The sequence below is a fragment of the Taudactylus pleione genome, unplaced genomic scaffold (genome assembly GCF_031769625.1).
Source record: "Taudactylus pleione unplaced genomic scaffold, aTauple2 ptg000458l, whole genome shotgun sequence".
Classification (NCBI taxonomy): Eukaryota; Metazoa; Chordata; class Amphibia; order Anura; family Myobatrachidae; genus Taudactylus; species Taudactylus pleione.
In genome coordinates this window covers 1,968,763-1,981,534 of record NW_028284860.1, presented here as the reverse complement: position 1 = coordinate 1,981,534, position 12,772 = coordinate 1,968,763, and the positions used below count along the sequence as shown (strand labels likewise).

At 41.7% G+C, this 12,772-nt stretch overlaps 1 protein-coding gene across 2 annotated transcripts in view; it reads left to right on the top strand.

Annotated features, from left to right (window-relative positions):
• SRGAP2 (SLIT-ROBO Rho GTPase activating protein 2) overlaps positions 1–12,772 on the top strand; it is a 153,973-nt gene that overhangs the window by 120,673 nt on the left and 20,528 nt on the right. The window contains exons 12-19 of one of the 2 annotated variants that reach the window (XM_088448563.1): positions 3,946–3,973; positions 4,067–4,097; positions 6,232–6,337; positions 6,431–6,508; positions 7,234–7,368; positions 8,572–8,677; positions 11,000–11,221; positions 11,951–12,030. In XM_088448563.1, coding sequence (XP_088304689.1) covers positions 3,946–3,973; positions 4,067–4,097; positions 6,232–6,337; positions 6,431–6,508; positions 7,234–7,368; positions 8,572–8,677; positions 11,000–11,221; positions 11,951–12,030 — 786 coding nt within the window. The remainder of the gene's footprint in view (positions 1–3,945; positions 3,974–4,066; positions 4,098–6,231; positions 6,338–6,430; positions 6,509–7,233; positions 7,369–8,571; positions 8,678–10,999; positions 11,222–11,950; positions 12,031–12,772) is intronic. The other variant, XM_088448564.1, reaches the window with a different exon arrangement.

Sequence of the window (12,772 nt, the reverse complement as noted above, 5' to 3'; positions counted from 1 at the left end):
AGGGTGTCAGAGTTGGGGGCGCTTTCCTGTCGCCCTCCTTTTCTGATTTTTCATCAGGACAGAGCGGTGCTCCACACTCGTCCTGAGTTTTTGCCCAAAGTGGTCTCGAAGTTCCACATTAATCAGGAACTTGTTGTGCCAGCTTTTCGGTCGCCTGATCTTTCAGCTGGTGAGGCTTCCTTAGATGTAGTCCGGGCACTTAGAATCTATGTGGATCGGACTGCTTCGGTTAGGAAGTCGGATTCTTTGTTTGTCCTCTTCGGTTTTCACAAGAGGGGTTGGCCTGCCAACAAGCAAACGTTAGCCCGTTGGCTTTGTTCCGTTATTTGTGAGGCTTATGCACAGGAGGGTTTACCTGTGCCAGCCTCTGTTAAGGCTCATTCCACTCGTTCTGTGGGTCCCTCTTGGGCTGCTAGACGTGGCGCCTCCGCTGTTCAGCTGTGTAAGGCGGCCACTTGGTCTTCAATTCAAACGTTTTTGAGGTTCTATGCGTTTGACACCTTCGGCTCTCAGGATGCATCCTTCGGGCGCCGGGTACTCCTTTCAGCACAGGAGCGTCCCCGCCCTTAGTTGAACTGCTTTGGGACATCCCCAAGGTCAACCCTGTGGACCCCCTATGGACCCTGAAGTAGAAAACAAGAGATATGGTAAGAACTTACCTTTGTTATCTCTGTTTCTACAAAGTCCATAGGGTCCACAGGGCGCCCGCCCTGACGCACCTGGCTTCAAATGGGCTGTGTGGCTGGTCACCGGTTTTCCGTCTCCCATTTCTGTGAGTATGGTTTCTTGTGAGTTCCAGTCTTCCTTCTCTCTGTTTAGTCTCCTCCTCCGGCCTTAGCTGCTTACCAACTGAGGTGCCTGTGGCCGGGGCGGGGTATAGAGGAGGACGGACCCAAGTGCATCCTGGGAGCAGCAAAGCTTTAACTGCGTGGTGCCCATGGATCCAGATCCAGCTATACCCCAAGGTCAACCCTGCGGACCCTATGGACTTCGTAGAAACAGATAACAAAGGTAAGTTCTTACCATATCTCTTGTTTTATATATATATATATATATATATATATATATATATATACCGTATATACTCGAGTATAAGCCGAGGTACCTAATTTTACCACGAAAAACTGGGAAAACTTATTGACTCGAGTATAAGCCTAGGGTGGGAAATGCAGCAGCTACTGGTAGTAATCCCCCCCCTGGTACTGTCCCCAGTAGTAATCCCCCCCTGGTAGTGCCCCCAGTAGTAATATCCCCCCTGGTAGTGCCCCCAGTAGTAATATCCCCCCTGGTAGTGCCCCCAGTAGTAATACCCCGCCTGGTAGTGCCCCAGTAGCAACATCCCCCCCTGGTAGTGCTCCCAGTATTAATCCCCCCCCCTGGTAGTGCCCCCAGTAGCAATATCCCCCCCTGGTAGTGCCCCCAGTATTAACCCTCCCTGGTAGTGCCCCCAGTAGCAACATCCCCCCTGGTAGTGCCCCCAGTATTCCCCCCCTCCCTGGTAGTGCCCCCAGTAGCAACATCCCCCCCCTGGTAGTTCCCCCATTATTAATCCCCCCCTCTGGTAGTGCCCCCAGTAGCGATATCCCCCCCCCTGGTAGTAACCCCCGGTAGTAGCCCCCCCAGTAGAAAGAAATGTAAAAAAAAAAAAAAACACTTACCTGTAACCCCGCTCCTGGTCCCGACGCTGCTACAGGCTCCTCCGCCGCTTTGCATAATGGGAGAGACGTCGTCATAACGACGTCTCTCCCATTACCCACTGCGGGAGCCGGAAGATGGCTCCCGCAGTGGGAGCAGCAGTAGCCGCTGAGAGTCTGACAGACTCTCAGCGGCTGCTGATTATACCAAACACATAGCTGCCGGATCCGGCGGCTGTGTGTTTGGCAGTGTGTAGTGCTGACCGAACTCCGTCCGGTCAGCGCTTAACACGCGGTGCAGGCTGTGTCACAGTGACACAGTCTGCACCGCGGCCCGCGTGGTACGCTACTCAGCAGCGTACCATGCGGGCATGACTCGAGTATAAGCCGAGGGGGTGCTTTTTCAGCACAAAAAATGTGCTGAAAAACTCGGCTTATACCCGAGTATATACGGTAATCTAAAAAATAATTTTTTTTTTATATATATATATATATATATATATATATATATATATATATATATATATATATTTATTATAATATAATATTTGTCCAAATGGGAAAAAGTAAAACCAAAAAGGGAAAAAAACCCTGCACGCTATGAACGTCTACTACATGATGAAAGCTGGTATTTCCGGACCCCCCTCCTTTATCTATGGCCAACCAAAGGCAGATTTTAACACCGAATGCTTGTGATTGGCTGTAGGTGAAGAGGAGGCTCTGTTGATACCAGCTTTGATCATTTAGTGCCTGTTGTGAATGATTAGGTTATTTTTATTTGTTGAGATTTTTTGGGATTGGTGGTACTTTTGGTTTTTCACCCATAAAAGCTATGTTTAATGGGGCCCTAGGGTTGACAAGGTTACTATTCCTGGGTTCCCAGTCTTGCTAATTACTCTGGAACTTTCCGATTTGCCATGCAGAGCTGGTAGTATTTTGATGGGAAGTGGCAGGGCTTTGTTGTAGGGGAAACCAGTCCAGGCTGTTTGAAGAGGTCGAGGAAGAGTTGTCTACCACTTTTTTTATTATTATTATAATTATTATTACAATACTAGCTGTTGCCTGCGGCTTCACCCATGATGAAATCACTTCTGCCAACATTTTGTATTTTATTTGAGATGTTCTAGTTGTATTGGTTTGCCTGGGGGTCCTGTCGTTGGAGTGGCCCACGTGACCAGCAACGCTATACAGACTAGTAGCAGCAACGCCTTCATCTACCACTCACACCAATGTCACTGTGGCCCTGGGCACAGACTGTGTGGCTGATCCTAGTCTAGTGATCACGGGCCCAAAGCACCTCTCACCCCAGCACTTGCATTGATGATAATACATTTTTGTTTTTGTTATTGCTCAGCTTTAACTTGATGGATCGAGATGAAACAAAGTGCAGGTTATTTCTAGGAGTTTCCAATACAAAATAATGCAGTTTTCATGAAAATCTGTTCAAGTAGTTTTTGCGCCAACTTGAAACAAACGGACACAATGTTCTTATTATATTAGTATAGATTATTGGCAGCACATGTAGACTGAGCAGAGGTGAATGCCCATCACTTAGCTCTCTGCTATTAAGTGTTTCTGTTATGCTTTCTGTTTCTGTTATGAGTGATTGACCATTACCGCTGCTAAAAGCCTGGTTCATTGTTTTACACTGAGATGCAAACATAGGGCCTTATTCAAAGTTGTACGCAGTCCCATATCGGTCGCAATAGACCAATGTTTTGGTGACTGCGCATGCGCCGCAGTGCATATGTACTGCGATGCCACTGTGACCCTGGTCGCAGTGCCCTGGACGCCGGCAGGAATGAGGCCGATGGGGAACTTTCCCCAATATGCAGATTTCCTGGCATCTGCAGAAGAGTTCCGTCGCCTATCCTGAGTAAGCTTAGACTTACCTAGATGGGTAATGACTGCGGCGGGCGCAATGGTGATTCTATGCGTCTTCGAATGCAGCACTCGGATCTGTGAGGCTGACAGACGGCGTCTTTTCTTTAGACGTCATATTTTAGCATTGATGCTGTTAGCATACAACTCTGAATTGGGCCCATAGTCAGTTGAGTCAAAATGTATCTGGTGGCAGCAACTGATTGCATAGAAGTTCAATATTACGCATTGGGAAACTTAGATGACGCAACGTGTTTGCTTAAGAAAGCAGTATGCGGAAGAATAATGTAATTACTGAGTATCAGAACACAGTTTTACATGCTAAATGTGTAACTAAGTGTATTGAAGCTTAGTGTACAATATATTTTGGGGTTTTGTAATCTTTAACCACATTTCTTAGTAATTGTTTTCTTTTTGTTGGTTTCATCAGGTCAGCGCACAGACTGTTCTCTTGCCAGGTTAGTGCTAAAACTTCCATCTAAATATACTTGTGTTGAGGCTAGGGGGTCATTTTATCATATACTGTATGACATTTTTATTGTGTCTTTCAGTGGTCGACGAATGTCAACTCTAAGGAAGCAGGTAATGCTGTGTGTAATATTTGATGTATGTTGACAGATCCATAAAGCCAATATTGAGGATATGTACATACTGATTATTAATTATGTATGTTAAATCTGCATTACCACCTTAGTGGCAGAACATGTACTTTTAAAATTAACACTAGGGGCAGGAGTGTGTCTTTGGTTACTGCTTCTGATTGGTCCTTATGTTCATGCTTCCCCTTGAATAACTGAGCCCTGGTAGTAATGGCTGCATGGTACAGCTCAGGGGGCAAAGATGATTAGACGGTTGAGGGCCATAAAATAATAATGTTAAACAGAAGCTATGGAAAAGTAATGCTTGTCCCACAATTCCCATGTTCGGCAGCTGTAATTTAGAGTTTTTATTTATTTTTTTATTTTATTTAGATTGACGCAACTGGCTGCCCCTACATTACACTGCCTTGCCACTTGTGGTAAGAATGTGTGTGTACTGTATTTATTACACGCATACCACACCAGCAGCATAGAAATATTGCAATTGGTTACTTATTAACACTTCTAACATGCATAAAATAATCTTACAGAGTTCTTTATGGTGGGATTAATTTTTTTCTTTTTAAGTCATTAAAATACCATACTACTATAATAACCACATGAATTGTAGACTTAGAAATGTTTAATCTAGTTTGCTAGCCATGCGTATCTAGGATTTAGTTGTTTCTTATTTTGTAGTAGCCCTAGAACATTAACTAAAAAAATGTCGTTCTAGGTATAAAAACCGTTAAATTTAAATACATGCCTGGATTTTACTTTTTTGGGGGGAGAGGGGGGAAGATGCTACCGGTAGATGATCCCTCTCATTCCTCCTCCCCCACTGTCACAGAGCTCCATGACACCATCATATAGGTTTAAAAAAAAAATCTCTATACAGATTATATATATGTTTGTGTGTGTGTTTGTGTGTGTATGTGTGTGTATGTATATATATATATATATATATATAATATGTATGTATATGTAATATAGCTATCCAATTATACACTAAGACACAATAGTATAATAATTTATCCAATAATATATTGGTGTATTCCAAGCAGCAATCCTCAAATTAGACCTCTCTGTGTCCAGAGGTCGGGAGGTGACATGCATTAAATGATAACCTGAGGAGCACTTAATATTAACAATTTCAATCCCCTTTGGTGATACAATATTGATATATAGATATAGATTGAGTCAATGGAAGATCAGAGTTGACACACAAACCATTTTAATCAGTCTAAAACACTATTAAAATTCAAAAATACATAAAACTTTTCTTATTAACATATAACCTGTTATTATCCCAATTATCAGGAACAGGATTATTGAACAAATCTTTGTCAATAGTGATGACAATCACCCAACGCGTTTCATTGATCGCGACTTCATCAGAGGTTCTGTGGCATCTTTAACTTGCTTGTCTCAAAATGTGTAAGAGACCACCCTTTTAATGACAGCTAATACTGGTTGATCCATTAAACAGCTCCTGAGTATTTTTAGTCCTTAATTATAGGAACATATAAAGTTTGTTCTATCTTTCAGACTTAAATTCTGGTTCTATCTTTCAGACTTAAATTCTGATGCAAACCTATTCTGGTCCATATAGGTTTGGATCTTGATTTTGATAGAAACCACCTGTACTCCTAGACTCACAAGGGTGGAGGACTATCCTTCTTTTAAAGAAACAGACCATATACAAATCCCAGACTTCTGTAATGTTATCTCCTTAATTGCTTGCTCCTGTTGTATAACAGGTCATATACAAATCCCAGACTTCGGTAATGTTTCTGTAACAGAAGGCTAGTCCTCCTCCATGTTAATAAGAAAAGTTCTATGTATTCTTGAATTTAATAAAGTGCTTTGGAATGATTAAAGTGGTTTGTGTGTCAACTCTCATCTTCCATTGACTCATAATCTATATCTATATCGATATTGTATCAACAAAGGGAATTGAAATTGTGAATATTAAGTGCTCCTCAGGTTATAATAAATACATTTTATATATATATTGTTTTTATTCTACTAGTAATTAAAGGTAGTAATTATTTAATTGTACTTGAAGGAATACAGAAGAAATTGTGGATTTGCACATTTTTTTTTTGTTTTTTTACAAATCCAGACCTGTCTTGTAGGCTTGTCCATGTTCTGGTGGCCTCAGATCTGATTTTATATTCCAGGACTCCAAGCAACCAATACCCCTAGTGGTTGAAAGCTGCATAAGGTTCCTTAGTCGTCATGGTACGTATTAAGTCTTCATTCTACTTATGCTTATTTACCCTACCAGTCTTTAGATGTACTAATTTGCGCAATACTGCTTTGTCATTTCCACAGGTCTTCAGCATGAGGGGATATTCCGGGTGTCTGGCTCCCAGGTGGAAGTGAATGATATAAAGAATGCATTTGAGAGAGGTGTGTCTGACTTCATGATCTAATAACATGCTTGCGGCACTTTGTAACGGAAAAGGACGCACTGTCATTTAAATTGAGTAAAAGGGAGAGTTCATATCCTGGCTCTGTTAAAATAAATGTTTAGGACCAAATGTTTATGTTATGGGGAAGAGTGCAGTGTGCTGAATAGAGTAACTGCATTAAAGATCATATTGTTGCAAGATATTTATTGATAAAACTAAATTTTTCTTCCGTATACAAGAATATTTTGATGTGTTCGGAAATGTAAGGGGTCTCAGGAATAAGTACTAATTATTATTATTGAAGCTGGTCTCCAGAAATCTGCATAGACAGTGTGGATTTGCGACCTTTATTGTTACTGCATTCAAAATATCAACCATAGTGCACTCACATTACCGTTCTGTGGCATATGTGACCATAATGGATAATAATCAGTTAGAAGTGCTGCAAATTGAGAAGAATGAACAGTTGATTAACATAGCATAATCTCTAGGTGTTTGTTATTTATTTTGTTCAAGTTACTAGGGTCTAAACACCTTAACTGTATTATATCTTCAGTTCCTGCTGGTCCTCCGAAGTGGGAAGGCATAGAATCATTTTAATTAATCAGATCACCAGAATGTTCATATTGCAATAATCCAATTACTAGGACATGAGTATTAATCATTGTGTCATAGTGTGCTGGAAAAGACATCACTTCACCAGGCTGTTTTATTCTTTGGCAGGAGAGGACCCTTTAGAAGAAGATCAGAATGACCATGATTTGGATTCTGTGGCTGGGGTTCTTAAACTGTATTTTCGGGGGCTCTCAACACCTCTTTTCCCAAAAGAAATCTTCCATGACCTCCTAAGCTGTGTTTGTAAGGACTACTATACCTTATCTATGTCACATGTAGTAGTTTTCACTATTAATACTTTATTTCAAACTTTATTTGTTGACATGCATCATACTACACAATAAGAGAGTTACACCCTGAAATCTCTGTGCTGTAGTGTGATAATAACCCATTATTGTCAGTCTGGTATGCCAGATACAGAATAAACCCTGTAAGGTAACAGCCAGTCCTGAAACCTACCATGAAGAAATATCTATCTATCTATCTTCTATATATATATATATATATATATATATATATATATATATATATATATATATATATATATATATATATATATATATATATATGTATATATATATATATATCTAAATTATAAAATGTGTGTATATGTATCTATGTATGTATATAAACACACACATCTTTTTTTCTTAGTGGGTTCCAGGACTAGCTGTTACCTTGCAGGGTTTGTTCTGTATCTGTCATACCAGACTGACAATAATGGATTATAACACTACAGCATCGAGATGTCAGGGTGTAACTATCTTATTGTGTACTATGCCTTGCACAGCTGTCATAGCAGCAACCTCTGCACAAAATATTATATCATTCTTTATATCCCATAAACACTTCTCTCCAAAAAAGGAAGAATGTAAAATAAATTTATCTAAATAGATACCCTTCAGTGTCACGTAAATGACAGATGTACTTTACTTCCCAGTGAACATTTCATATTTATAGTGTGGGATTTAAATTTACCATTTGATTATCTATCATCCCTGGCCATTTTTAACCCTTCATGCTCTAGAACTAGAAAGAGCTGATGTATAAAAAAAAAAAAAATGCAACTTATTTACTTTAGTTCCTTAACAATGAACAACAGTAATAAACATTTTCTTCATGATAGGTTCTGCAGGTCATATTCCAAGAGAGCTTAAATGAACTGATGACAATGATGTATTTGTGGACAGGGGGGAGGGGAACTGAGAGAAGCATGACTTCTTGTGGTGACTGCACCATTCAGGAAGCTTATTGAAGTGGGAATGGATAATCACCATCTTGCTATATCAATCGGGAAGTTCCTGGAAGTGGGATGTATCACCATGATCTTTTCTCCCTTGCGGTAGTCTGTCCCTGGGTGCAATTAATTTCAGATATGGATGAGGCTATTTATTCTTAAGCTTACAGTATAGTAATGTGGCGTGTGTATGTGTTTCTCTTTTGCAGCCATGGACAACATACATGAGAGAGCTTCCCACATCCGCAAAGTCCTTCTTGGTCTCCCTGCTCCCATTATTGTCCTCATGAGATACCTGTTTGCCTTCCTCAATCAGTGAGTGTGCCATTAACCACACATGTTAATAATAACTATACATTTGTTTTGCACGTGTACAGATGTGTCCTCGTACACCTAGCCGTAATATACCATGCGACACTAGGTGCTTGGCGCAAATGATCAGCGCTGAGTGGTGTAGGGTCTTTTTCGCTCAAATGTGCATCTTAGTTGCAACACAATGCAACAAGATCACTTCATGAGACTGCAGTGATTAATTTGTTATTCGACAATTTACTTCTGTGTGCGAAAAAGTGGCATATTCAAATAGGTGCGAAAAGTCCCGGAGTTTTCGTATGCTGGAGTTCCCACCGTCATCGCTGGTTTTGCATGCGGAAAAGTATCGCGCTTATCCCCGTATTCAATTTGAAAATGGCGAAACGCAACCCGGCGAATTCCGACCTGGCGAAAAGTCCTGTCAGATTTGGGGAAATCATCCTGACACCCACCAAAAGATGCACTGACATTGGGGATCACTATAGATACTCCCAAATAGGCCTGCGCAAGGTATGGGTACTTAAATGCTCTCAACAGCTGCTAATTAGCGTCTTTGCAGAAGTGGTGAATAATAGCATTTAGCCGTTTTATTGGCAGAAAATAAGTAGTCCCAGCAAATTTGGGGTACATGAAAATGGGTGCTAGCATATTTTGAGGTTGCTAAAGTCAAGTTTTAAAAAGCATAAAAAATTCACCTGCCGTAAACACCTGCAATCTTAAAAACACCTGGGACATGCTTGGGGACTACCCTGGAGTCTATTTCGCTAGTTTTTAAGTTTGTCCCAACTTTGGGTTGTTTTGCCCCCAAAATGAAAGTACTTTTTGGGGGTTTTCTTAAGTTTTTTTTTTTTTTTTTTAGGTCTTTTTTACACAGTTTACCTTAGGGGGACTGTCCCGAGGGTGCTGGGTGGTTCCCGCAAGTTTGCACCCCAAAACCCCAATTCTGCACTTTTTTCGACAGGTTTCATAGGCGAATCTTATTCGCCTATTCCAATGCATTGACTTTCCGCACCAGCAAAAAGTCTTTGTAATTGAATACGGAGATAAGTTTCCGCCTGGCGAATTGACATCACTGGCGAAAAGCCGTTTTCGGCAAAACGTTATCTCGGCTAATTGAATATGCCCCAAAGTCTGAATCTGCCGCTGCATCGCAGCACTTCATATACAGATTCACACTCGGGCACAGATATAAAAGTATCACATGTCGAATTAATCTGTGCAGTCTCCTGAAGCAGTTATGTTGCATTGCGTTGCGAATAAGACTCGTTCAAGCATATAAGTACGCTCTGTGCAAACCGAGTCGCACAGGACCTGGCATGCCGAGAAAGTCTTTTTGGTGCTACTGTTGTAATAGTGTATAAGGACACATCTGTAACTCACTGCCGTTTTATCCCTAAATAAGTCAGCATTTCTATACCAAGAGCACAATGGTGTTGACAAGACTGCTGCATGGGTAATTTAGCAGCAATTGTAATCCGTGACGCTAAACTGCTTAAGTCTGGTAAATGAGTATTATCACCATACACTGGGGTAGTCACAACTAGCCTTAAGCTCTAGTTGTAGCCATATGTGACTTTTTCTAAGGTGCAAACAGATATAAGCAATGGTTTGCTGCCCACAGGGTGTCTTCAAGTGGCTAATTGAATAGCCCCGCTGACTTGGCCCGGTCCAATGTCAGCTAGATGGTTAGTTTAGTATAAAATTTCAATGTTATAACTAATGATCTCCACTAAAAAAAAGACCACCACTCTTCACATTTCACTTGTCCAAATCTGTCCATTTTTGCACATGCAACATAGCACAACATTCTGCATTATGGGGGCGTTACATGTTTTCACATTTTTAAGACATGGTACATGCGCTCCTATATTGCACTCTTCTGCATAAAATGTGACTAGTTTAATGCAAAAGCCATGTGACGTATCTGAAAGTATAGAAAGACTCCTGGTTTTACTCATCTCTAGTCTAGTATCATCTCTTGTAAAAGGGTTTTTGTGTGGTGTTCTAGAGTCCCTGCAGCCATTTGTAACTCCTCCCTGATTTGGATGTGATTCTAGTGACATGGGTACGTCTATTCTGCCTTAAGACAGAAACACCCCCATCATCCATTCAGAAGATACAAAATGCTGCAACCCCTGGAGACGCCTCCATCTTACCCAGCTAATTTAATAACCTCTAAACTGCCTTGTTTCTGCAAAAATAGGTGCATGTTGTCACATGTCAGCGCTTGTTCTGTGGGGCCATAATTGCGATCTTTTAGGAATTACATTTGTCTTGTTTTCTTAAGTTAATTTTCTATTTTTTTTTCCCTTTTATTTCATCCAGCCTTTCTCAGTTCAGCGATGATAACATGATGGACCCCTATAATCTGGCAATTTGCTTTGGCCCCACCCTGATGTGTGTCCCTGACCATCATGACCAAGTGTCCTGCCAGTCACATGTTAACGAGTTAATCAAAACCATCATCATGCAACATGAGAGCATCTTCCCTGGCCCCCGTGAGCTGGACGGACCAGTCTATATGGTTGGCAGTGTCATTGAAGACTGGTATGGTGATATAGTTATTGCCACTTGGGTGTTACAAACACACAATATTAGTATTATTTTTGTTGTGAAGTTGTATATGCTGGAGTCTAACACTGTGAGTAACGGCTTTGCGTCTAAAGTATAAGGCTAGGAACGGTTTAATTTAGCTGCTGAACCATAATCCCTGCAGAAAGCATTCAAACTGTGAAATATATGAATTTGGCAGAACCTCATGATGGCTTTGTTGGGAAGCATTCTTTTCTGTGCACATACCTATATTGCAGAGCATTCTAACACATCAGCTGAATGACACTATGCTGACCAATTACACAGAATTATACAGAAGAATGCTATAGAACACAGAATCTTGCAGCACTTAGGCTACTAGCAAGGGGACATACCGCATATAATGGATATTTTATACTCTGTGTATACCATGATACTTTTTTCAAATTGCAGCAACTTATATGTTCAGTATGGGTATATTTATGTTGAAATCCCAGTTTCTGAAACAGACCACGTGGCAACCATAGCTTTTGTAATGTTGTTTTTTAAATATTAAATAAAACTTTTGTTCATTAGGATGAGATCAACAAATAAATTAGTATTTTACATTATATTCGTGTAACATCATATTTTCTTCTCTGATTCCCTTAATACTATTTTCCACACTTGAATTAACTTTGGTTCCCACTTTCCTTACATAAATCTAACTGCTTTTTCCTTTTTGTCTCCTGCATATGTCTGCAGTGAGAGTTCTCATAGCGAGCCCATCTCAGTGGAAGATTCCATTCTAGATATGGCCTCTGATATACATAGCACAGAAGATGGTGAGTCTACGGTTCCTTTTTTACATGATCTGGGTTTCTTGCTGTCTGCTTGTGGCTATTCAAAGCAGTGCACTTTTTATAGTTCATCAGTGGACAAACACATCACACACAGGGCTGCCATCTGAAATTGTGGGGCCCAGTACTGACACAATAGGTAGGGCCCCCCAGTGGTGGGCGGAGCTGTGGATGTGGGTGGAGCTACTTTAGAAGCAGGACATCAAGCAGTTGAAAAATTCTCAAAGTTTAGTCTGTGGGGGCAGTTGGAGTAGAGGGGCCAAGGGCAGGAAAGGCCGGCTGGACTGGACGAGGGGCAGGGTAGGCATGCTTCACTAGGGGGGCTCAGGGAAGGCTGGCTGGACTGGGGCAGGGAAGGCAGGCTGGCTGGACTAGGGGGGGGTCGCAGAAAGGCTGCCTAGACTGGGGCAGGGCAGGGAAGACAGGCTGGCTGGACTCGGGGGACGTAGAGAAGGCTGGCTGGACTAGGGGGACGCAGAGAAGGCTCGCTGGACTAGGGGAGGGGCAGGCTGGCTGGACTGGGGCCTGAGGGACGGCTGGCTGGACTGGGGGGCTCAGGGAAGACTGCCTTGACTGGGGGGCTCAAGGAAGACAGACTGGCTTACTAGGGGGGTCAAAGAAAGGCTGGCTAGACTGGGGCAGGTCAGGGAAGACAGGGCTGGCTTGACTGGGGAGATGCAGGGAAGGCAGACTGGCTGGACTAGAGGGACGCAGAGAAGGCTGGCTG